This window comes from Halichoerus grypus, chromosome 11, assembly GCF_964656455.1.
Source record: "Halichoerus grypus chromosome 11, mHalGry1.hap1.1, whole genome shotgun sequence".
NCBI lineage: Eukaryota > Metazoa > Chordata > Mammalia > Carnivora > Phocidae > Halichoerus > Halichoerus grypus.
Genome location: NC_135722.1, coordinates 91,186,136 through 91,212,575, shown reverse-complemented (window position 1 = coordinate 91,212,575; position 26,440 = coordinate 91,186,136). Strand labels below are relative to the sequence as shown.

Genomic DNA, 26,440 nt, shown 5'->3' with positions numbered 1-26,440 from the left:
AGAGAACTAGACTTTGAGGCCGATTGGCTCTTGGGGAGAGGTCCTTTCTCCACACTCTTTGGGGCCTTCTAGGAGGGGCTCCCACATAGGAATGAATGTCTTCTATGTGAGTCTTCTGTTGGGGAACTTGCTGTGATCCTCCTGCCTTCTTCCCTTTCTGCTTTCAAGAGGCTGAACCCAGCTTCTCAGGGGAAGCCCTGCTCCATTGCCCTCATCATGCTCATTATCCTAGAGAACCAGCTACTCTCTGACACTCAATGTCCTCAGGAAAGCCGGGCCTAATAGGAACATGGGTCAGGCACACAGGGGAGTCCCTTCCTAAACGGGGCTCTCTGAAAAGGATTCCCCACTTCCTCCGATTCCTTTAGGTCTAATCTCATTACTTTTGGATCCGGTATGACTTGTTTCCTCAAGGCCTGGACAGCTGAGCACATCTCTATATCACCTCCTTGGAAACCCAGTTTCTTCCACAGGCAAAAACGGACAGTCTCTGATACGAAGTCCCCAAAATGAAAAAGGAAGCGAGAGAAGCAGAGCCCTTCCTCTGAGACCCATGCAATCGTTTTAATAATGTTCCCGTTGTGCTAAGGGCTAGCAATACCGAGCATAATCTATTCAAATGCACAGGAGAATCTCACTTTGGAAAATTAGGAATCTGCATTAAAAAATTCCCAAGCCCCGGACCTTCTTTATAATAAATTAGAATTTTTTTTTTCAAGGCAAGTTCTTAACTTGGCAATTTCATTTTTGAAGTTTGGGGAATAAAGTTATTAAAAATGAGGGAGGCTTTTTTTTTTTTCCCATTTCAGGAGAGTAGCATTAATGGTTATGGCCCCCTGCTATCTGGGCACAAGCCAAGTGGTATGATGGCCAAGCAGCTTCGGGCCCCTCTCTTCTGTTTCAGTCCATCCCGGAAAAACCCTGCAATTACTTGTAAGGATGTCACTCTGTGTTTATTGGGCACTAAAGGCCTACCATGAGTTTAGAAGGTGCAAACCCAACAACCCACTGGAAGCCTTCCTGTGGTCAGCTTCCTCCTTCTGGTGGCTTCTGGTTAACTTCTGTTTGAGTCACAGCGCCCTCTACTGTCTGGCCACAGTACCTCGATTCCAGCGTGGTCTAGCTGGGTCTTTGATCTTCACATTCTGCCCTGAGAGGTAGGGGCAAGTCACTGGGGACTGTGGATTTCTACAATGATTGTTTAATGAAAACATTGTCTCCAGGGAGACCTGGATATGAGCTGGGTGTGTGGTCCCCCCCGTTCAATATATGCTGTTAATTCCTACCTGACTCTCTTTCCCTCTTCTACATTCCTGCAGCAGCCTGGCCATCTGTCACCTGGACTTTCCCAGCCCCCTCCTCCCACTGCCCCAACCCCCCGCCTGCTCTTAACAGAACTCTAAAAGCTATGCTCTCTACTATTCTCCCCTCCCAGCAAGTCCCCCTCCCAGATTTGTCGAGGTAACCCAGCCACCCTCTCACGCCTGGGTATATACCCTCCCTTCATGGACTCTGTCTCCACCTCTGAATGTCCTTCAAGTTCTTCCCCTTCTGGAAGACTCCAGATGCAATGTCACCACCGAGCAAAGTTCTCCCTTCTGCAGTTCCACCAGCAATTTCAGGAAAGCATTGGGATCTAGTAGTGAAAGCAACATCTTCCCCTCCCTCGCCCTCCCCACACACAGCAGCGCCTGCTAGCAGCACCCTCCCCCCACGCTTCCTCAAACACAGACACATACCTACCGTTCCACAAATATCTTTGCCCTTGGCTTATAGGCAAGACAAATATTTTATCTGGTCTCTTTGTGTATGTATTCAATGTTTAGTATTCCTCTGTCTGCGTGTCCCCAGCATGTCGGGCTGCGTGAGCATTTGACCAGAAAGCAGACGTCCTGGCAGGTCCCAGTCAGTCCCACTAGGCGCAGCCCCCCTGTGGAGGTGGGCACCCAGTTACCACTTTAGGAACAAATTGGTACGTAAAGATGACTCGATGATGGGCGATGTTAAAAAGGTTTTAGTCGTTCACCCAAGATGCAGCCTCGTTAGTGAGCAGGAGGAGGCAGGCAAAGTCAGAACCCCTCACTCAGGACCAGCATGGGAAGCTCACTTCAGAAGATAGTCACACACTGGCTTGGGACCCTTTGGCAAAAGCTGTGTTCCTCTGTCCCCCTCCATCCTCCCGTTACCCTCAGAGTGAGGAGGCTGGTGCTCAGGACCCAGAAAACTGTGCCTGGAGATCTGGGGTCAAAATGATGCTGTCTCACCTCTCCTGCAAGAGGAAGGCGAAGGCTCGGCCAGCCATGTCCCGGGGGGGTCAGACCTGGCCAGACCCGGCCAGACCCGCCTCTCTTGCCCCAACCCCACCCCCACCACCAAGTACCTTCTTTCCCTCCCTGTCACAACACCATTCCCACTCTGGGCAGGGCCAGGGGAGCAGACGTCCTGGGGAAGCTGGATGGGCTTTGATCAGTCATTAGGATCCCCATGCTGGTTTCATTAGCTGGAGGCAGAGGGGGTGGCTTGGGCCCCTGGCTGTGAATGGCCCCCAGCCAGGCCATGCAGCTGTGCTGGGCAGAGTGAGTTCAGATGTTTTCACACTTTACATTCCTCTCATCTCTTTGAGGCCTGGAGCCCCCTGCCTTTCACTTTGCAGCAATAGAGTGAATTCAGCAGCTTTGAAAGCCCCCCTAAGCCTTTTCTGTGGCCGTGATTGACGGCTCCCTCCGCCCCTGGGGACAACACCCCAGGGACCATATGGGCGACCTGCCTTCCCCAGCTTTGACTCATCAAAATGGACTCTTCTCTTTCTTTTTTTTATTTTTTGCTGGGCCTTTCTTCTCTTTGTGCAGTGACCTCTGTCCCTGGCCTTCTTGGGCCACCCATGTGTTTCAGCTGGACATATCCCTGAACTCCAACTCACTCAAGACCTACATTCCTCATTGTGTCAAAGGCAAAACAACCTACAGGTCTGACCAGGGGGCCTTTGTGCCCCCACTTAGGAGGTGGTGGGCTAACAATATGACTTTTAAGCTTGTGAAGAAATACTCCACTGGCCTTGTCTAGGTTTTTTCATTTGATGAACTTATACCTGAATTCTGAAATTTACCCAAAACACAGAGATTTAATTGTCTATCTTCTTGCCTCCAAGCAGGGTGAGTGCCCCAAACAGCTACAAAAATAGTTAATGGCCCAAGTATACAAAGCTTAAAATAAATCAGGGAACAGGTGATCAAAGTCTGCAGCAGGCCCAAGGAGCACTTGAACTTGCCTTGCCTCCCTTTCTGGTGTGATCTTCTAGGAGCTCGGGTGTCTACAGGGTCTAGAGGGAGGAGGATGGGTGAGTGAGGGCCCAAGGGTGCTTGTTGTCCTTGGAGTTTGTGGTCCGGAGGAATGGGAGGACCCCCACATGGCAGAAATTCAGGAATCCTAGGCCTTGTCCCAGTTCCACTGCTGATGCATTAGATACATTGAGGTCAGTCATTTCAGCACGATTTCTTCCATCCACGCATCATTCAATAAATACCGAGTGCTTTCTGTGAGCTTGCAGACCTTTTGCTAAGTACTAGACATATAAAATGTATAGTTCCTGACCTAATGGAGTTTGTAGTCCATTTGGGGCCTTTGTTTCTGCATCCATAAAATGGGAATAATGTGTGCCCTCCCCACCCCACAGGATTGTTGGAAGTGTGGGCAGGAAAAGCAGAGTGATCTTTCCTGGCCTCTTTACCTCCATGACCCTGACACTGAGTGTTCACTCACTCTCTTCTGTACATCTTCAGTAGCCAAGATTGCACTGAACTTTCATTACTCTGCTTTTTATTAGGAATACGATAGGCATATCAGATATGTTTCTAGCTGTGAACATACCCCCTTGCACACGCGTGCACACACACGTGCACGCACACACACGCACACACCAGGCCCACAGAGGCACACCTACACTGAGATTCTGATACACCCACTGACGGACCTACTGGAAATCACTGGTTTGGGACTATTATACAAGTGAGGGGTTCTCCAGAGATGGTTGGGAAGGGTGGAGAGCAGACAGTTGTCCGGAAAGGGCCCACAGCTAGGAAGTGAGGCTCAGATTTAAGTTCACAGCCTTACCCCCATCAGCCACATGTCACTAACACCCCACAAGGGCAAACAGGGCCAGTGAACATTTTACAAGCCTCATTTTGAAAACCACTGCCTACAAACACTTTTAAAACTGATTAATTAACTAAGACCCCCTCATTTTACACCACGAAGTCATTTTTCTGTGGTTTGTTCTATCCAGTGGGCCCTGGGATCAGAATGTAGGTGATTTAGGCCTGCTGTTCCAGGATCCCCTTCGAATCAGCTCTTCCCTTCCCTGTGCTGAAGGGTGGAGGGTGGGGACACTTAGAGGAGCCCCTGTCGACCCCTCCCTTTTTTGGATCCCTGAACATTTCGACACCTCTCTCACTCATCCGCTCGCTCGGTCAGTCATTTGGGCATTTAACAAGCACACTGGGAGCCTATCGTGAGCCAGGCATGGTAATGGGGGCTGGGACACCAGCCCACTCAGGAAGACAGACAATGAAGGGCCCCAAAGTGTTACAGACGTTAAGGTTAGAGGCATACACAGATGAGGAAGGGTCCAGGTGACCTAGGTCTGAGGGGTGTGGAGTATTGGGAAAGGCTTCTTGGGAGACATACTGCTCCAGCTGAGTCTTGAAAGAGGGGTAGGGTTACACATGGTTGGGAGGGAGGCAGGGCGGGGGAAACGTGGACATTTCCTGCTGACGCAGCTGTGGGAACAAAGGCAGGAGGATGTAAATCATCGGGCATGTTCGGGCAACCCTGCGCGGTAGGGTCTGACCAGGGTACAACGTAAGGGGAGGGCGCTGTACCAGCGACAAGACCAGGGTCGGGGAGCTGGTCCAGGCCTGGAGCACCCCGTGAGTTGTGCTCTCCCCACAAAAACATCGTTTTTTGGCCTTGCCCCCTGCTGCCTCCCACCTGTTGAGGCCAAACCTGATGTTTACCAAATAGCTTCGAGCCCTGACCTCTTCCCAGGTCCTTGGACTCTCTCCTGGTCGTGAGGGAACCAGATCCCGCCCGGCCAGCTTGCCCGAGCACTGCGGAGTGCCAGCTCCCAGGAAAGCCCAGCCCAGCCCCGCTGGAGCCCCAGCGGCCCCTAGTGGACCAGGCCTGTGCAGGGCCCCCCTGTTCTCCAGAACACGATGTTTCCGTGGCCTGGCGCAACAGGCACCGGGAAAGGGCGGCTCCCACCTGGCCCGGGTCAGGTGGAAGGCTCAGAAGAGGGGGTGTCCTCTTTGGAGGAGTGGCCTTGCTGAGTCACTCTGAGAAAGTGCAGGCCTGGGTCGTCCAGGGTTGGAAGAAAGGACTCTGTGAGAGGTTCTTGGGTATAAGAGTCACAAAGAGCAAGGCCACGCGTGAGGGGGAGGTGTGTGACATGGGCAATGTGGGTGCTGGGGCGTCTGCGGCAGGTATGGACAGGGAGTGGAGTTTGGATTCAGAGGGAAGACTAGCAAAAAGGAACAATAAAAATGCTTAGAAACCAAGGTTTACTGAGCACTCGCTGTGTGCCATTTACCCTCGCATCTGGCTTCACGGTAGCCCTGGGAAAAGAGATTATTAGCTCCATTTGTACCTGATGGAGAAACTGAGGCTCAGAGGAACTGAGTCTCACAGTTCCTCTGGGAATCGTGGGCAGTTGTGGGAACTGCCCACAACACCATGGCCCCCTCTCCCTGGGCCTGAACCCAAGCCTGCCCCATTGCCCTGGGTGCTTGGAAGAGAGTGGGTCCCCTCCACAGGGGCAGGACCCCCAAAGCAGCCCATGGGACAGAAGCCAAAGAGGCTTGTGGATTCTATTAATGATAACTACCATATACTGTCTATTAAGTGCAACTGCTTTGCACGCATTACCTCATTTAATTCTAACAACCCTGCACCGTAGGTGTAGTTGCTCCCATTTTATAGGTGCGGGCCCTGGGTCAGAAAGGTTGAGTAACTTGCCCCAAGCAGCACAGGCAGAGAGTCACATCGAGAAGGAATGTCCCTGCTCGTATGTCCTGCTTTGTCCCATTATCTCCAGCCCCGGGCTGGATGCCCACCAGTCCCAAAAACATGTAGTCAGCAACTGTGACTTCTCTGCTGGGCCTGAGGCATTCAGTGTCGAGAAGGTAAACCTGCAGCCAAAAAGCTATCTTTGGATGGGAAGCCGACCTCCTCCACACCAGTCATCCCTGCATTCGAGAGACATTTTGGATACTCTCTCTATCAAACCCTGAGGCTACAATAGTAGAGAGAAAAGACCTAGCCCCTGCCTTCCAGGGGCCTAGAGGCTAGTCGTTGAGGGAGGCAAGTCAGCCCACGTGGCTACACAGCGTGCTCCGGGCCGTGGGAGCACAGAGCAGGTGGGCCTGCCCGCTGCTGATGCTCAGCCAGCATCCCCTGAAGGAGGCAGCAATCCTCACCACGGTGGCAGGAAGCAGGAAGCGTCACCACCATTTCACAGATCAGGAACCTGAGACCCCCTGAAAGGTAAAGTTCCGGATCCAGGGTCGGCCAGTAGTGAGTGGCAAAGGTGGGATTCAGTTCTGATGCCAACGTCTCCCACGAACCACCTCTGTGGGGTGCTAGAAGGACTCCGGGGTCGTCCCTCGTCCTGAGCCACCTGCCCCCACCTCCCAGGAGCAAAAGAGAGGAGCTCTGAAGGGAGGCTGACAGCAGACGGTGATGGAAGACTGGGAGCCCTGTGCAGTCGGGCTCTGGGTCACAGGCTCCCCTGCAGCCTCGGAGGGGAGTGAACCCAGCAGCCCTGGGCCACCTTCAATTAATGAACCACCCATACCTTCCTGCTTGGGCACCATACAGAAGGACTGTTTCTCGCATGACCCATGATCAGTGTTTGGGGAATGACTTGGGTGTAGATGGCCTCTTGGGGGATGGGGATTCGCTGGGCCACAGTGGGGACAAGAAACTGCGTGGAGAACCCCCTAAACACACACCCCCAGTATGGCTGAGAAGTAACGCTTCCACCTGATTCTGGCTCCCTTCCTTTCTGTCCCCTTTGTCACTTGACCGGGAGATGGAGCCGGTGGGGGGGGTGGTCTTCCCATTCTCCTCTTCAAAGAAAAAAGCCGTTGGTTCTTGCCCCAACCTTTATACACACTGTCTGTGATCTCTAGCTGTCTCTTCACCTCCATGGGCTTCAGTTTTCTCGTGCAAAATGGTGACGACACCAACTTATTGCCCGAGATGACTGTTGAACGTGAAAGCCTATAGAGGTATTTTATTAGCTCATTAGAACATAATGTGCCACTCTCCTCCTCCAGTTGGGGTAGGGTGGTGCTTAGCAGAAACGAAAGCATGGATGGGCTTTCCAGCGCCAGTGAGGGCAATGGGGGTAGGTAGGTGAGATGAGCTTCTCAAATCACACTGTGGAGTATCTCCTACCCATTTCCTGGTCAGACTGGACTGTCAGAGAGGTTGCCAGATTTGCCTGCAGATTTTGCCTTCCTCTACACACAGCTTACGAACGTCAACTCTCCCCACTCTGTTTTAGGGTGGGGATGGGGATCATGAACTTTCATCTCAATGTGTTTCAAACCAAGTATCTGGGCAGGGCCCTTGTGCTCCAAGCTTAAGGTAGGGCCGGTTCCAGCTGAATGAGGGAGAGAAGGCCAGTGGTTATAGCTTTCATGGAAGGAAAGAGTGTGGAGTGGTGGCCTCAGGGTTTTTGCCCCAAGAAAGGACTCTAAGGTAAGAGGAGGTGGCAACCCTAGAACCCTGTGTAGGCTCTCACAGCACCCCATCTCTTTCCAGGGAATACTGTCACCCTTCTCCATCTATTACCCTGTTCTCTCTCTCTCTCTCTCTCTCTTTTTAAAGATTTTATTTATTTACTTGAGAGAGAGCATGAGAGTAGGACCAGTAGGGAGGGGCAGAGGGAGAGGGAGAAGCGGGCTCCCTGCTGAGCAGGGAGCCTGATGCGGGGCTCAATCCCAGGACCTCAGCTGAGATCATGACCTGAGCCGAAGGCAGACGCTTAACCCACTGAGCCACCCACGTGTCCCACCCTGTTCTCTTGATTACTCCTGACAGCCTGTGCAGTAGGTACTCACCCCTGCTTTTTACAGATGAGAAAGCCAAGGGTCAAAGAGGTCAGGAAACTTGCCCCCAAACATGTAGCTAATAATTGACAGAGGAAGCAATGAACCCAGGGCCTCAGATTCCCTGTTCCTTCCACTCTCCGAGACTTTTCCCATCTTCTAGAAAGCTCTCAAGACACTGTTCAACTTTGCCTTTCCTCCTCTGTGCCTCAGTTCTCCTTGTTGAAAAGGGACAGTCCTTGCGTCGGTGCAGTGCTGTCCCCACACCCTGTCCCCAGTTTGCTGCCAAGGCAGAATTTCCAGAGTGCTCTGAGGTCCCCTTGGAGGAAGGTTCAGAGTCTGGAGTGGCCAGTTCTGAGACCAGCTGTGAACATACCAAGTGGCCTCGTGGAGTCTGTACCTGCCAGACCGAGCAGAAAAGGACAGTTACTTGGAGCGAATGCCTGACATTTAGTCGTGCTAGTAAATGTCTGACAACCAGTTCTCTGGGCTGCGCAGAAACCTCCTCCCAGTACCTCCACAAGTGGCCCTCCTCCCCCAGGCCCTGAGGCAGCTGCTGGGGGAGGTGGGGGCCTCTCCCTGGGAGCTTCAGTTCTTGGGAAATGGGAAGTCCCTGGCTAGAAAAGGGGATCTATTTGGAGGTAAACACTCACTCTCCAAACCTGGAGGAAATGCAGAGTTTGCTGAATTGGCCCCCAAGAGCTAAATAAATTTGAATCATTGTCCTACTCAGACCAGATCGGCTCTCTCCTGCCCCCACCCCCTCCCTGCGTCCCAGGAGCAGCCTCTCAGCTGGGGCCTCTTGGGATGCTAGCAAGTGACCGCTTTTGATTTATTCTTATTTTGTGCTTTCCTCTGTAACCCCGCAGTCCTGCCTAGAAAGGGGAAGTGAGAGGAAAAGGAGCATTTCCCCTCATCCCTCTCTCCTAGATGCTCATCTTCATGGAAGTCCCTTGTGGATTCCTTCAAGGACACGAGTATATTCACCCTTTGTGGGCAAGGTGGAGCATACCAGCCTCCCCTACATATCACCTGTAATCAAGCTCTGCAGGCATAGCTGTGCCTTGTTTAGAAAAGAAGCACATTCTGGAAATCATGTGTTTAACTACCACCACCCCTCCATCTTGGGAGCACTTTGGAGTTTCCAAAGCACTCCTACATACTATACACCCTCCAGTCAGAGCCTCTGGTCAACCTGTGCTGTGGGTGGTGATTGTTAGAGTACCCCGATGGTGTCTGAGCCTGTCCCTGTTGGGACTTCAGATGCTGCCCAGCTAGAGTTTCCATCCCCACCACAGGGGCCCAGCCGGTCAGTCTCTGCTTGGCCCCTGCAGTAGTGGAAACTCACCGCCTCCTGGATGGAGCCCATTCCAGCCTCAAAAGGCTCAGAGGCTTGGAAACTTATTATTTGGGTTGAGCCCGAATCTGTCTCCACGTTTATATGGATTGAATGCATTGCTTGTAGTTTGACCCTTTGGGGCCTGCAGAGCAGAACCGATATAATATAATCCCTTGTTCAGATATTCAAAGGGGGCTCCCATGTCTTATCTCCCCTATCCCTCAAATCTTTCTTACATATTCCAGATTCAAATACTCCTCCTATGACATAATGCAGAATCCCTTCACCAGCCTGATCAATTCTCTGAACGTACTTTCCTATACTTGTTTCAGCAGAGAGGAGTGGGACTAGAGGCTTTGTGTGAGTCATGCTTCTGTTAATGCATCCTCAGATAGCATTAGGTGGGGTTGCTTGTCTTTGTTGGGTTTTGTTTTTTTTTTTTTTTGACAGACGCATTACACTTTGGAAATATTGAGCTTTCTGTCAACTCAAACACTGCTGTTAAACCATGTCTCTCCTGTTCTGCACTTATATTATTGATTTTTTTTTTTTGGCTCACGTGTTAGAAGCATTAAATTCTGACTTATTAGATGAAAATTAATCTTATTAGACTTAGCCTGTGGCCAAAATCTGTAAAGATCTTTTGGATCTCAGTCTTATGTCGCCTATAAGTTGCTGAGCATTTCTTCAGCCCCCTTCTCAATCACTGATAAATATACTAAAGAAGAGGGCTAAGGAGAAAGCATGTCCTAGAAGCCTTCCCCAAGCTGACCTCTGTCCTTTAAATGTTCCCTCTCTCACTGTCTCTCTGTCAAATAAATAAATAAAATCTTTAAAACAAACAAACAAACAAACAAAAATAAATAAATAAATGCCACCCTTTGGGTGTAGCTTCCTAATCCATGCAGCCGTCCACCGGTCACGGCTCTCCATGTCTTCCACAAGGGTGTCGCGGGAGGTACCTTGCTGAGGTCACTTACACCATCCGTGTCTACACGTTTTCCTCACCTGCCAGCGTAGCAACCATGTTAAATCCAGAAACAGCTCCATGAGAGCAGGCACTCAGCCTTGTAACCTCAGTGCCTACCCAGCACGGTGCCTAGGGACTCAGGGAATATTTGAAGAAATGACCGTTTGCATTAGTGGATGAAAGAGACTGGCCCAGATCAATGTGAAGATGAGCAGTATTCAGTTTTTCTGATTCCACCTTCTTTCTCTATTTTGAAAATTGGAACATTTGTTTCTACTTTCGTCCTTATAGCACCTCTTTAATACCCATGGGTCCTAAGATGACACCAATTTGCTTCCTGATGAGAAAGTAGGAGTTTAGGAAAGTTAAGGGACTTGCCCAAGGTCAAAGGCTAATAATGGGAGACGGTAGGATTCAAGCAATCGTCTTCTGGCTTGAAGGTACCATGATGCTCTGTCTAGCCTCCCATACTCTGAGTTTGGGAGAGTTCCCCCAGTCCAGTCAACAGTGACAAGGTTATCTCTTCCTAACAAAAAATGATGGGGATCCAGTATAATAAAGCAGATAGGTTTCTTTTAAGAAATGAAAGAGCTCATTCACCATCTGCCAATCATTTATTGAGCCCCAAATATTTATGAGCATCTACTAGTGCCTGGCTATTCTGGGCCCTAGGAATACAACTGCTAATCAAGCCCTCTTTGAGCTTAAAGTTTAGTTGGGAATGGGAGAGAAAATAACTAAGCAAGTAGATGTGTAGTATCTGATCATAGAAAGGCCTATGAAAGAAAGCAGAGTAAGGGGACAGCAAGGGACAGAGGGGCTCTGTTTCAAGCTGAACACATGGCACCAGAGCAAAAATCTAAATGAGACAGCAAAAGTAAATGTTTTGGGGGTATCAGTACCAGCAATAATGTGCTTGTATTGATGGAAGGACCATGCTTTTCCTTTCAGGAGGAAGGGACCTAGATCTATGATGAACATCCCAACTGTAAAACATCTGACTCTTTCAAGATGTATTCATTCATTCATTCAACAAAGGCTAAGCATCTACTCTGTGTCCATTGGGTGCCGTGGATGAAGGTGGAACCAGGGCTTGAGTGCAGGAGGCAGACAGGTATATCAAGCCCAACAGTGCTGCGTGCAGGCTAGCAGAAGAGAAGAGTTGAGGCAATGTCACCATTCGTGACATTTTAGGGATCCATTTGACTAAAGAAAATATCTTATAAAAGCATTAAATTTGTAATGATGGTCATCCAAAAATTTAAGCCACCTAATCCTTTCTTTAAATAAAATTTTATACAGAAAGTCCAATATATAACATTAGAAGGAGTTGCTCTGGCACAAAATCAGGGGCCTAGGGATACCTTCAAAAACATCACATAGGACAAAAATCACTACCCAAAATACTTGTTATGGCTAAGAACAGAAATCTCTCCAGTGTCCACTAAAATCTGTTTACCTCCAAGTGCCCAGGGAAACCAAATTTAGAGAGCCATTCAATTATCAATCAAAACCATTAAAACAGTTACTTCTGGCTTGAGTGAAATGGAATAAAGCTCTGCCCAAATGAGAACTGATTCAGCTGTTTTTTTTTCCTGCTCTTCAAAGTCATCAAATCAACTTATTACTGCCCAGAACAGCCCAAATGACCCATAAGCACAATTTAAAGGGTTCATCATTTTGGTTTTTTTCTGCATCTTGGCAGAGGTCACCACCTTCATTTGCATTAAGAATCATCTCTTTTGAAGAGAGCTGGTGCCCCACCCGGTTTTGTATGGTCCTAAATTATTCTCTAGAATGTTCTCATCTGAAGAATGCTTTCTTCTTGCTGGAGCACGTAAACAAATGGATGCTTGTTATACACTCACTGTTCCCTGGCACACATTCTCTCGTTCACACACACACCACAGGCCAAGGTAGGCCTCCCAATTCCAGCTGGGGACCAGCTGTCCTGGCCACACTAACCCGCCGCTTCCCCTTTCTTCTTTCTGCAGATGACAGCAACTGCCCAGGCTCCCTCTAAGACCCAGGCTGTCCACATCTCCGCACCCTCGGCCGCTGCCAACACGCCTGTGCCCAGTGCCCCCATTGACCCCCAGGCCCAGCTGGAGGCTGACAAGCGAGCTGTGTACAGGTAGGAGACTCTTCAGCTGTGTCCGGAAGCCCCAGGCAGCCTCCAGTCCAGCTCAGCCCTGAGAGATGAGCATGCAGGCCAGTGGGTGGGCTCATAAAGGCCGTGGCCAACAGCCACTCTCCTCACCACCTTCTCTCTCAAATCAATCTGGACATACCTCAGCTGGCTGCTGTGGGTTGACACTAGCTTCCCGGGATTGTCTAGTGAGGGGCAAGAGAGCCCAGGGAAGAATCTTCCAGAAGGACCCTTTTCTCATCCCAGCTGGGGATTGAGCCCTCATGGGCATCAGAAACCCTCAGCTCCACTGATGGCCACCTCGGGATGCTCTCCTTGCATGTCCCCCGTTGTTGCCTTCACTCCAGCAAGCCCACCAGACCACTGGACATCTGCCAGGACCATCTAGGACTTGGTATCACACAAACTTTACTATGCCTGAAAATCATTGGGGAGAGTTTATTAAAATGCATATTTCTGGGCTCCATGCTCAGAAATGCTGAATCAGTAGGTCAAACTATAGGAAAAGGAAGATGAATGTTTTAAAAAGCATTCTAGATGAATCTAATGCAGCTGGTCCTTGGAGCACATCTGACTCATGGTTGTCTTTGTTTCTTAGCAAGAGCTGTGGTGTGCCGCTGCGTAGGTTCCGGTGCCGTCCCTCCAGATGGGGAGATTGCTGAGAGCAGGGCCGGGCCCTGAATGTTGCAGAGGGTGGGAGGGGCTCAGGGGCTGGCTGTTCTGTGTATGCGGTTGAGAAGAGGCAGTTGTCTGAGAGCAGCCTGAACGAAGCTCCAGCAGAGATTTTAGTCATTACGTCTCTGTGCGGGGCCCACACTGCTAGAAAAGATGCCTGAGTCAACGCTGAGTATTGAGGTTTGACCCTTACTCACAGTCACTTGTGTGAGCACATACATTCCCGTGCATCCTGCAAGCACGTCTTGCCTGGGACCTCGCATACGCTGCAGCAGGTGCCAGGATCAGTAACAGGTGGAATGGTCCACCCAAGATGAAAGGGAAGAGGATTGACTCCTTCCTCACTCCTCCCTGCAATGACAGTGCTGTTATGGTAATGGTGATAATTATTGCTGTTACTATCATTATCGTTGGCATTATTTTTAGCTACTCAGATGAGCCGAAAGCCTCTAATGCCAACATGGAGTCCAGAGCAGTGAGGCCTGATCCAGAGGTCCTGCCGCGAGGGTCTTTCCCAGCCCCGGTGGAAGGATGAGTCACTGTGCCTGTGCCCCACTCTGCCCAGTGCACAGGTCAGGCCCAGCTTGCCTGCAGGGAGAGAGCCCTGCTTTGGACCTCAAAGAACTCCCAGATCTGGTCACAGTACCTGTCAGACGGAGCACTCCTGTCCTCCTTTCCTTCCTTCCTTCATGCTGTTTTATCGAACCCTCACTAGAATATGTGGAGGCGCTGAGCTGGACTCCAGGCAAAAGAGGGTAAACCTACAAAAGCAAATGCGTGGACTCTTCCCTGTCTCCCCAGGAACGGACAGATATGCCAACAAGAAACCAATACCTTGTGGTCAGAGCTTTAACAGAGAAGGCTTCACAGAGGCGGCAATATTTGAGTTTGATCATAAAGGGTAGTAAGAGCGTCCACCGGAAGGAGAAGTGGGCTGGAGTAGAGCCTTCTGGACAGAGCAGGGCCTCTGTGTTCCAAGAATGGCCAGTGGCCAGAGCAACTGGGAGTGGGGAGATGAGGCTCCACGAGCACCTGGAAATTAAACTGCAAGGTGGTCTTGGGCTTGTGTTGGAGCGTGAGAAGGGAGAGGAGAGTACCATGGCCCCTGATGGTCTCATGGCTTGGGGGGACAGCCGTCAAACTCCATGTAGAGCATTGCTACCCACAGTATGGCCCAGGGGCTGGCAGCACTGCATCACCCGGGAGCTGTTTAGAGATGCAGACCCTCAGGTCCCACTTGCACCACGTGCGGCATGTACGCACCATCCACCATCCTACGCACCTTTGCAGACCCCTAGGGGACAGGGACCTGTAGTGAGCACAGATCGTAGCCTAGAAAGACCCCTGATTAGTGGCATAACAAAAAGTTTCTGGAAACCCAGGCTTGCATCCCCCCTCCTTTGTGTACTAATCTCTCGGAGCTTTAGTTTCCCAACAGAAGCTAACCAGTAGGCTTAGTAAGATCACTGAGAGCCCCTGTAAGCACCTGGCACTGTGTCTGGTACAAAGCAGATGGGTTCCTTGGCCCTTCCCAAGATCCCAGGCTCATTCCCCACCCAGGCCAACCTGCAGGAGAAGTGGGTTACCTCTCCCATGGGAGCTGCCCATCGTGATGTCACTTGAAATATAAAGGGCCAGATCTTCCTCCTACCAACACTTCTTTTTGCTCACCTGCCCACCTGAGCTTTACCTTCTCCCACCGGGCTGAGCCCCCAACAGTCCTCGGCATTTGCCCAAATCATCTCTGCAGCTGTCTGACCATGAAGAAGGAATCCCAGGTTGGTTGCCACCAATGGCCCAGCCAAACATGGCAGCCCAGCCTCTCAGAACAACCAACACCTTTGCCCGGCTTTTCTCTGCAGTCCTTCCTGCCCCAGGGGCCCGGGGTTTTCTCTCTCAACCACACCTCTCCCATTAGTACCAGCTGCTCTCTCTACAGCCATTGCAGGATGACCGGAGAGGGAGCTCAGCCTCCTGAAGGGTCGGGTAATTTTAATTAGATTTGCCTGCCTTGGGGCAGCCTGGCTGCTCCCAGGCACATCGGGGAGTCAGCATTTTATGTCAATAAATGTAACAAGACTCTCGATTCAGATTAGTGCCCAGCACCGACTTTTGGGAGATTCCACCGAGGCCCATCCCAGAACCACAGATGAAGGAAGGGTGGAGGGGGCCCTTCTCTGACCAGGCCCCTGCAGGGTGGCAGGGGGACAGTGTGACAAAAGGGAGGGTGTGCCTGTGAGCCCAGGGAGACTGCCAGTGCCCCCGAGGTTTTGTGTATGAGGAAGTGTTAATGAAATGTATTGGTTCTTTCTGATGTGGAAAGTGTGTGTGTGTGTGTGTGTGAGTGTGGCTGGGGAGAGGGGAGGCAGTCTGTCTTTAATTGGATCATACCAGAGCATCATCTGGGCTAATCAGCAAGGCAACCAGGAGCTCCCGCTCAGATTAATGATTGCAGTCTAATCCGAGCAGATCCCATGATTGGATGCACATCGCGGGTAATTGTGTTTGTGGCCCAAGAGCAATGCTGAGTGGGAGTCTGAGGAGGGGAGGCCCCATGCAGTGGGGACTGCAGGTTTGGACCTAGCTCAGTTCTCTCCTTCCCTAGCCCCCCACCCCCACCCCCACCTTTTCCCCCAAGAAGTTCAAACTTAGCTTGGACCACCCCACCGCATCCCTCCATGCTGATGGACAGCGTTCGGTGCTGTCCAGGACCTGGTGGTTAGGTTGCCAGGCTGCGCAGAGACAGGGCCAGGAGGGTGAGGTTAATCCAGCTTTCGCTCTCCCTCCTCCCCTCCGGTCTCCTTCGTTCCCCTTTGAAGTGAGTGGGTTCCCATGGAAACCACGATGTCCTGGGGAGCAGAAGAGTGGCAGGGAGCTAGGCCTGGCCAGGTGCGAGGGGGGGGAGGAGGTCGGCTTTGCGGAGAAGGCTCTGCTAGGGCGTCAGTTCTCCCCCAACAAGGCTGAAAAGCTCTCTGAGAACCGGGGAAGGGGCCCCGCCCAGCGCGGAAGAAGTTACCCGCTAGTGATAGGGAATGCTGGGCTGCAGGCTTGAGCCGTGAGAAAGTAGTGGGGGCAATGTGCTTGGCGTCTGCATTGAAAATGCTGGAAAATCGAGCTGTGGTGCAGTGGAGAGGGTGGATAGCTGCTGCCCCCTGTATTTCTCCTCTGCGGCATGGCTCACGGTTGAACTGATTGCATTGACAGTGTTTCTGTTTCCCCCACTAGATCACTAACTCCATGAGGGCAGGGTCTATGTCTGTTTTATTCATTGATCCATCTCTGGCGCCTTAGATAATACCTTAGAGTTGGCAGCTTGGACGGAGTATGTACCAGAGCAGTGCTTGCTGAACAGATTCATTAAATAGGCAGTACCCCATAAATACACCACTGTTCTAGGCTGGCAGCCGGCAAACTGGCCATCAGGGGCGAGGGGATAGAGAGCCCTGCTCTGTAGCATTTGCTGATTTCCACCATGTAAATGCTTCCACCATGGCCCATTTCAAGCTACCAATGTGATCCCGCTGAACAGAGTTGTGAAGAGAGAGGCTCTTGCCTGCCACACAAGCAGCCAAGCTACAGTCTCTGATTTTAAACCGGTCAGTACATCTTTTTTTATTATTTCTTTTGTTTATTTATTTTTTAAAAGATTTCATTTATTTATTTGAGAGTGTGTGTACAAGCAGGGGGAGGGGCAGAGGGAGAAGCAAACTCCCCGCTGAGCAGGGAGCCTGATGCCCATGCGGGGCTCCATCCCAGGACCCTGAGATCATGACCTGCCTGAGCCACCCAGTCACCTTTATTTTTTTTTTTTTTTAAGAGAGGGAGGAGGGGGAGAGGGAGAGAATCCCAAGCAGTCTCCTTGCCCACTCAGACCCTAACATGGGGCTCGATCTCATGACCCTGAGATCATGATCCAAGCCAAAATCAAGAGTCAGACACTTAACCAACTGAGCCACACAGGCACCCCCTTTTTTTGTTGGGGGGGAGGTAAACAGGTCAGTACATCTTATAACCAGTTCTTTGGAATGGTTTTATTCATGCCTTTAGCCATGATCCCACATTTCTCGTTCCTCACTGGCCTGGCTACCTCTGGGTTCTAAATGTAAAATGTTCTCTCTGAATGAGTTCATACTTCCAACAGTGCCTAGCATGGAGTAGGTGTTTGCAATTGTGCCTTTTCACCTTAACCCCGAGGCAGTGAAGTTTCTCCTTCCTAGTCTGTATCCAGCACTATCTCTTCCCATCTGCTTGAGCCAAGCCCCGCCTTCAGCCCAACCTCCCCACCTTCCCCAAGTAGATTCCAAGCCCTTCCTGGTTCACCCGTTAACAAAACTCCTTCCGGCAGCTCCAGAAACCCTGCGTCAAACCAGGCTTCGCCTCCTCTGCAGTTTCCCGGCTTTCAGAGTCTTGGCCTTTCTCTGTGACACGTCCAGGTTTTCGGGTCGCTCTCATCTCTCTTCTTCTCAACACAGACTCAGAGCTTCTACCGGTGTGATCCCTCCCCCTGGGCAGCTCATGCTGAAGTCCAGCTCTAGTCCAGGAAAAACAGTGCACATCTCTAAAGCCCTGTCTCTGTGATACTTGTTCCTGTCTCATCCGGACTGGGTCCCTCTAGAAGCCACACTCATCTGGGGAAAGATCAGAACAGTGCAGTGAAAGTGTTAAGATCGCTCTCTTGAGACCAGCCTCGTGGAGGTCACCGAGGCTCCAGGCTTGGGTCCAACAGCCCTAGAGCTAAAGGTGTAAATTCAGTAGAATGGCCGCGCTGGGCAAGGCCACGCGCTCTAGAAATAGACTTGGTGATCACTAGCTTTGTCGCCTTGGGTGAGTTAATCTCTCTGAGCCTCTGTTTTCTCAACTATAGAAAAGAAAACAGTAACAGCTAGACTAAAATTAGAGACTATAGGATAGTACCGGGCACACAGATCAGTGTCTGCTGCATGGGGTGGGCCGCGGGGAGTGGGGGTGGGGGGCGAGGATGTTTTAGGCAAGAGGGATACGCATAACCCTTGGCCTGTTCAGGATGCGAAGCAGTCTGGGGCATTCAGGGGGTTGGAATTCAGGGCTAGGAACATGGTCCTTGGATTTAGATCGCCTGGGTGTACATTCTGGCTGCACCCAAGGCACTAAGCCTCTGGGCCCCAGTTTCCTTGTCTATAAAATAGGGCTACAAATAATGCTATCTCTTTACCAGGGTTGTTATGAGGAATAAATGAGAGAATGCACGCTAGGTGCTTGGTAAAGAATCTCGAATTTGGTGAGCATGCTGTGGGTGTTCACTGCTATCAGACATTTGGGGAAGTGCGAGCAGCGATGGGTCAGGCTAGAAGGTCAATGCTGAGAGGCGAGGCAGCCAGAGGTAGGACTGGAAAGGACCTGCAATCGAGTGGTCTCCATACTGCAATTCAGCTAAACGTGTAGTGAGCTCTGCTCTGTGTAAAGCATTGTGTTAAGTTCCAAGAGGGGTTTTGAATAAAGAAGAGTCAGTCCAGTGAGTAGGAGAAAGATAGACATAGAAAGTCGCTATAATATAAACTTGGCACATAGGATGGGCTCACAAAAGTATTTGTGGAATTGACTGCAAGGCTTCTGGCCCACAGTGCAGTGTGGGAGAGTTACACTGCTTTTCCCAAGGGAGGCGAGCCCGAGGGACATGATAGCCAAGCTGCCTTTCCCGGGGCTGGGCTGGTCAGTGGGGCGGGAGGAAGACCCGAGGTCTGGAAGCTGGGCAGAGGGACTGGGTCCTGTTGTGCCTGTCCCCCTCAGCAGCTGCCTGGCCAGGGGACCCTGGGAACTGACACTTCCTAATGAAGTGTCTTTGAGGGAACACTTCCACCTTGTGACCAAAGGGTGTCCTGGCTCCAGTGACTTGACCCTGGGGCTTAACCCTATGCCTTCCCTGGCACTGGGCTCAGTCATTCCTGGAATGTGCTGGGCGAGGTGGCCTGAGAAGAATGTGGAAGAAATTCAGCCATTCCAAGCAGAAAAGGCAGCACCCAGATGCTTCATGCTAGGGCTTCTAGACTAGATGCTGGGAGCAGATGTTCCAGGCTGTGTTCTGGGCTGGGCTCTATGGGCTGGGGGCTCCAGCAGACTCCCTGCTCTTGGAAGCAGTTGGATTCACCGGCATCAGAGATAACGTTTCAGCTGTTGACTTTAGTCAGGGGAGTGATCCTGCTAGAGCCATCATCTGGAAGTAAAACCACGCTCAGTTCTCCCCTGGCACCAGACAAAGCCTGTTCCCTGCCCCTCCTGCCGGCATCTGAAGGCCCCCCAACCCAAGCACAGCCTCTGAGTATGCTGCTGGCAGACAGAAAGGCTGCAGCTGCCTGGTCCAGGGAGCAGGTGTGTTCCGAGGCAGTGGGTCCTGCGGCTTCCCCAGCTCACCGGCCTGGCCCAGGCCCGGCTGAGAAGTCCAAGTGCCCCACCAGGACAAGGCACACTGATAAGAGATCGGAGCCTGGAACCCACTGACTTTTATCCTCACAAGGTTCTATTAGGATTAAAGGAGATAACCAAAGCTAACCGCTGATAGTGCTTGGCACATCGAAGGCTCACAATGAACGGAGGCTGCATTCGTGTGTAGTTACTGGGATAAGTACGAGACTGATCTGTCCCCCTCATAAGAGGGAAGATGACCAGCAATTGGGCCTCTCGCTGCTGGGAACCAGGTGGGGTGGAATAGGAGGAGAGCCAGCTTTGAGGGTTCAAGTGACCAGGGGCTCTCACCAGGGCTGGACTGAGCCAGTCTTGCCCTTCTTTTTTTTTTTTTCCCCAAAGATTTTATTTATTTATTTGACAGAGAGACAGAGAGAGAGAGCATGGGCAGAGGGAGCGGCAGACAGAGGGAAAGGGAGAAGCAGGCTCCCTGCTGAGCAGGGAGCCCAGTGCGAGGCTCCAGCCCAGGACCCCGGGATCATGACCTGAGCCGAAGGCAGACACTTGACCGACTGAGCCACCCAGGCGCCCCATGTCCCAGTCTCGCCCTTCGTTTAACCATGGTGCCACTCTCTGATTTTCTCAAGCACTAGTCCATTTCATGGTGAAATGGAAAGAACATAAGACTAAGACTTCTGTCTAAATTCTGACCCGACCGCTGGGCAAATTATTTAACATCTTTAGATAAGCTGTCCTCCTTCCTCACCCGATAGGCACCAAACGAGAACCCGAAAGATCTGCAAACATGTAAAAGCCCTCCCCAAACACACAGAAGTATGATTATTATGAGAGAAGATTCTTTTGGAAACTCATTTGACAAGACAGAGATTCTCTTGCGCTGCAATGATCTTGATGCTCGAAGGGTAAACATGGCGGCTCAGGTCTGCGACCCCGAGGACAGAAGAGAAAAAGGGAGAAGGAGGAAGTGATTTCAGCAATACACAGGAGAGGGGGAAGAGCACAAAATTTGGAGTTTGGGTACCCAGATTTCAATCTCTACTCAGTCACTTACTAGCTTGATATCATTATTTAACTACACGCTTCTCAGTTTGCTAATTGGTAAAATGGGAATAAGAAGGATATTGAGTGTTTGAATGCAGTAAGCACAGGGAAAAGCACTTCGTAACTTAGAAAGTGCCACCAAGTGTGTGTGGGGGTGTGTTCAGTCACTGCCAGTGACCAAGTTAGCAGGGACAGAGCGCCCTCCCCACAACACCCCGTCCCCCAGACTGAACCTCTGGTGCCTTGGACAGAAGCTCTCTCTAGCTACCCGTGGGAAAGACACTTCCCTTCTCTGTGCCTGAGTCACTTCTCCTTAAAACGAAGGGGCTGGACATGAGATCCTAGCAGGTCTCAAGTTTTAGGTTGTTTGTATTCTTGCCCTTGCAGACTCGCCTCAGCAATCACTTCGTTGAGATCTCACATTTATTATTATTATTATTATTATTATTATTATTATTATTATTATCTTTAAGGTGCTGGAGGGAGGGGTGTGTGTGTGTGTGAGTGTGTGGGGGTGAAGGGACGGGGACAGAGCAGACTGTGGCCTGCTCTGGGCCCCACCCTTGCCAAGAATGGACCTGTCCACCCACCTGGGGGAGGAGAGCTGGTTGGAGCCCAGGAACCCTAGCAGATGCGATTCCAATTTAGCAACACGAAGAAGTCCTCTCCAAGGCAACCCAGGCGAACACACCACCCACTAGGCAGGACTAAAAATACACCCGCATGGTTTCAACGTCACACCTGAAGTAAAAATACATCCAACCAGGAGCTGCTGGCTCGTTCTCCCCCACCCCACTCCGCTCTCTCCATCTGGTGCCTTCGAGGGGAGGAGAAATGGAAGGCCAGGCGAGCTCTTCCTTCACATTCACCCCCCTCCCTCCAGGACCCTGCCAGCCCCCACCCCCTCACACACCCAGCAGAGCCCAAAGAAGACAGGTCCTTTTGTCGCCATTGTAGCTAGAAGCTGCCAGATCGCAACGTCTGATCTGAATCCAGGGGTGGATTCTGAGCCCAAAAGAACTTGAGGACTGTGTCTTAGAACCTTCCCTCCCATGGTTCATTTGTTCCCACTCATTGATTCACCAAATATTTATTGAGCCTCTGTCGTGTGCCAGGCACTGTGCTTGACCCTTGGGAATTCAAAAAGAGAGAAGACGAGCTCGTGGACCAGAGCAGCTCACCACATAGTGAGGAAGACAGATCTGTGCACATACAACTATAGTTAGTAGAATTTAATGAGTGTCATAAGGGAAATAAAAATAAATTCTTACTGGCAGTGCTTTTTTGGTTAAAAAAAAAAAGAGGTTCTGAGTTCTGATAAATTGTACGTTGCCGCCCCTCCTCCTCTCTCTGTGCCTCTATTTGAATTGGCATGTGGGCTTGTTTTCCCTGCCAAATGAGGCAGTGGATATGGGAATAGAAATTTATTGGAGCCGATGGTGTCAATGTTGCTCTGAATAAAAAAGGTGCCCACACACCTTTCCAGGGAAATGGAACAAGCATTAATTGATAGCTTACTAAGTGCCAGACATTCTATGTGTTTCTTCATTGAATCCTTACGATAACCTGCATGGTAGGTGATGTTAGCCCTGCTTTATAAAAGAGGAAACTGAGGCTCAGAAAAATTCAGTAACCTGCCCCCAAGTCACACAGCTGTCTCACTCCAAAGTCTATGCTTATTTCGGACCACCGAGCTTCTCACCCTAAACTGTAAGCAAGGTCAGGATAGAAACCCCAAAGCATTTCCTAGGATGCTTCCAAGGAGGCCATGGTTTTCTTGCTGGAGAGAGCCACTAGGAAGCCTTGGTAGAATGGATGGCATCTTGAGATGGATACTGAAGATGATGAGAAGGGACAGGGATAGATGCTGGAACACAGTTCCAGTGACAGGAGCAGCAGGGGCAAAGGTGAGCAGTCCAGTTTGCCTGAGTTGGTGAAGGGGGTTAGTTGAAGAGACAAGGGCCCAGGGGCCACCTGCCGTCTGACCAACACCACATTCTCTGCCAACTCTGTTAAGAAAAAAAATACTGAAAAGAAGTCTGGGGCCACACCCTGAAGCCCCTGGAATGTTCGTCTGAGGATGTGAACTTTATTAGTTCATTAGCATCTTGGAGAAATGTCACGATAGTTGCCAGAATGAATACTTGTAATGGAGCTTCTTGGCCCTGAATAGGGGCCCAGGAAAAAGACAGGGGGCCATCCCAGAAGGTGGCTCTAGGGTATTGTCTGTGATTCTCTGATCCCAGCGATCTCTGACCTGAGGCACTAGAAATAAAGGATCAAAGTGCCAGCCCCCGGGTAGAGTTTCCAAGGTGGTGGGCCTTTGGCAACTCGAGACCTGCACTGTGTCTGTCAGTGGAGACGAGGGGGGGTGGCTGCAGAGCGAGCCTGGTCATTGCTTTTCCCACCTTCCCCCACTCCCTGGCCAATGGACTCATGTCCTCTGTAGCAGTCTGACCCTGACCAGACCGCTGTCCCACCGGCTCATCACTGAACATCTCTACTCCGACATTTTACTCTCTTACCAACCATTTCACCATCTGAACAGTCCATCCCTCATCCCAGCTAGGGAGGGCCTTGGAGGCTCTGGCCCCTCTTCCCATTGGAAGAAGCAGCCAGAGCCCGGGGAGGGGGTGAGGGCTGACACCCAGCCTCCTCTGCCCATCTTCCCCCTAGCCAGATGAGTCTGGGCTGTGAGGTCAGGTGCAGGACAGGCCTGGGGGCTCCAAGGTCAGTGACAGGGAGAGGAGGTGGACGGCCAGGCAGGCTGCCACACACATGGCTGGACCCATAATTGAGGTCTGCAGTCCTGGCCAAGGTCACAAGGGAAGGGATGGCTGAGAGGCTCAGAAGTGACAGAGTGGCATGACTGTGAATCACAAGGTTTATCACCCAGAAAGAGAACTCAACACTAATGTGCCCCACTGCGTGTGACCATCCTGCACCTCCCCCCGCCCCCAGCCTGTCTAAGGATCTAGTCTCTATCTGTCTGTGTTCTTTGCATCTGAGCTTTCCTGAAGCTCTGTATTTTTGCATTCTTTCTAACTTTTTCCTGTCTCTGCTTCTGTATTTCTGGTCCTATAAGCAGGAAGAAATGTTAAAAAAAAAAAATTTTTTTTCCCCAAAATCCCAGGTTGTCCAAGGAAGAAGGAAGAGAAGCAGAAAGAAAAGGACTTTTCTTGAGTCCTTTTAACAAAAGGAAACGAGCTTCAGCCTTATAGGGGAACTTGAAGTCAGGGATGAGTATATGAATTACCAAAGAAGTGATGGTTTCCATCCCTGGGAGACCTTTGAAAGTGGTGGAGAAACCTATCGGGCCAACTTATGTTAAGAATATCTGTCCTGAGGTGGGGAGGTATAAGATGGCTGTGCTGAGGCTCGCCTCCCCAGGGAGGCTCTCAGAAGCCTCACCGGGAGAGGGGCAGAGTGGGCAGCATTGCTTTGCCCTGAAGAAAAAGTGGGGCTGGAGCGAGGGGTCGCTCAGCTCCTCGGCTGCTGGAGAGAGGATGGTGTTCAGCACTGCCAAGGGCTTCAGCCAAAATCCCGCCCCGTCTCCAATCTGCCCCCCGGGGGGGGGGGGGGCAGCCCCACACAGCCCGGCCCCAAACTGGGCATTCCAGGCCAGCAAATGGGTGATGTGAAAAAAAAAGCAAAGGCAGAAATGTCAGAAGTAATTAAACCCAACAATGGCTTAAACCCCTGTAGAAATCAACACATCCGGTTTAATCACCTTCTTAAGCTAGCACGAGACTGCAGTTCTGGGGAGAGCGGTTCTTTATTTCTTTGGATCGTTAACAGAAACTGCCTATCTTGAGCTTGATTTTAGTTCAGTTGCTCCTGAGGAGAGGTGATGCGGGTGGGGGTGGGGGTAGGGGCTCAGAAAAGGAAAAAGAAATAATAAAATGTTATTTGAGATCATCTCTTCTTCCCCTCTCCCCACGTCTGCCCTGCTCCGGGCTCTGTCCGCACTCACAGCTCTCACCACCCCCAGCACCCAGACAGAGGCACAGTGCTGAATGTGCTAAATTAGGCCATTAGAGAAATTCATTTCTCTTTATTAGTCTGTGTCAAATCCTTTTTATTAGTGGCTGGAAACGACCTCTCTTCTGCAGTAAAATGTCATGCCAGTTCACTCCTTTTATTTGTTCTGCACTGACGAGGCTCAAACTCTCACTGAATTAGTGCAGTGAGATTTATTTCCTCCAAATTTTGAACGGCTTAAGAGAGATTGGGGTGGAGGGGGCAATCAGGCGGGAGGCGACAGGGGGAGAAGAGTGGAGAAAGATCTAGGAGGGAGAAGGTGAGCTCTTATGGAGGTCAAATGTCCTCCGCTCTTTGGAAATAAAGTCTAACGGCCATCTTTCATATCTTGTTCATCATTGCCTGGGCACTGGGGACTGAGTTTCCACGTTCCTGCTTCTAGCCTCTGAAGGGTATTGATACACAATGGGACAAATCTGGACAGCAGGAAAAGGAACTCCTTAAAACCCATTGTAGCTGGACAAACGAAAGCTCAGGGTAGGCCAAGGATAAAGAAGCAAATCCCACACCTACCTGGAAATCCTTCTTCCCATCCCTTGCCTGGTTCAGACAGCCCCATTCATATCCCTGGTGGCTAAGATGCCCAGCTCCCATGGTCCCTGCCCTATTCACCCCACCCTACCCCAAGCCTGTAGCAGTGGCTTCCGGCCTCATCGCCAGCCTTCTGGGGTGATGTTGGAGGGTAGCTTAGAAATACAGGTCAACCCATAGGCCGGGCAGCTGGGGAAGGGGCTGGGACTGGGCCGCAGAGGAGCGCGTAGCATGACTGAAGCCTAGAACCCAGCCGGCTTGTTGGTAAATAGCCTGTTTCTTGGGGGGGGGGGGGCGGGCAGAGTGTCTCAAGGGTGCCCCCCCCCCCACATGGCAGTCTGGGTTTATCGAGGGATCCAGGCGGCTAGAACATGGGAGCCACAGGCAGCCCACTGACCCTGGCTAACATTTGTACAAAAGCTGTGGGCAAGCTCGGGTGCCATCTGAGCCCCTGGGCTCAGGGATCCAGGGATCAGAGTGGGCAGAAGCAGGAATCTGGGGAGCGTGGTATCTGAGAAGAGAGATTTGGGAGCTGATAGTGTGGCCCCAGTGGGGAGGGGCTGGAGAGAGGGGACCATGCCAGCATCCACGAGAGCTCTGCTCTGTGCTCTACGGGCCCCTGGTTAGATTGGGGGCGGGGGGAGGCGGCAATAGAAAGTATGTTTCTTTCTTCTGAGAGATAGCAGAAGCCATAGAAAACACCCCAGCTATGCCCTCACACATGGATACACACACACACACACACACACACACACACACACGTTCTGGGGAGATCTGACACCTGGAAGTGAGAAGTTTATAAAAAGGGCCCATGCTGCGGCTCTGCATAGAAGGTGCACATTGTTCCCCAGTGTGTGTGACAATGTCCCCATCCTTCCTCACCCTCCCGCCTCGATCTAACACCTGCTTCTCTCTTCAACCTCATCTCCCTCCATTCCCATCCTGCCTACCTCGCTCCACACACACTCATCTGGATTTTGTTCTAGAAACAAGTCAAGCTCATTCCTATCTTAAATGCTTTGCTTTTTTTTCCTGTTTGGAACGCCCCTCCCTCAGATCTCTGCCTGACTGCCTCCTCATCATTTGAAGCTTAACTTAAATGTCACCTCCTCAGAGAGGCCCTCCCTGACTACTCTCTGCGCTGCAGGGGCAAGGACAGTGGCAAAGAAGACCCCTCCGCTGCTTAC

The 26,440-nt window shown here is 51.1% G+C and overlaps 1 protein-coding gene across 11 annotated transcripts in view; it reads left to right on the top strand.

The window, feature by feature from the left end:
• The window catches only part of PKNOX2 (PBX/knotted 1 homeobox 2), a 307,502-nt gene that overhangs the window by 232,746 nt on the left and 48,316 nt on the right, over positions 1 to 26,440 (top strand). For all 11 annotated transcript variants that reach the window (XM_078058801.1, XM_036123314.2, XM_036123317.2 and 8 more), the window contains one exon: positions 12,412 to 12,551. In XM_078058801.1, the coding sequence (XP_077914927.1) occupies positions 12,412 to 12,551 (140 nt within the window). The remainder of the gene's footprint in view (positions 1 to 12,411; positions 12,552 to 26,440) is intronic.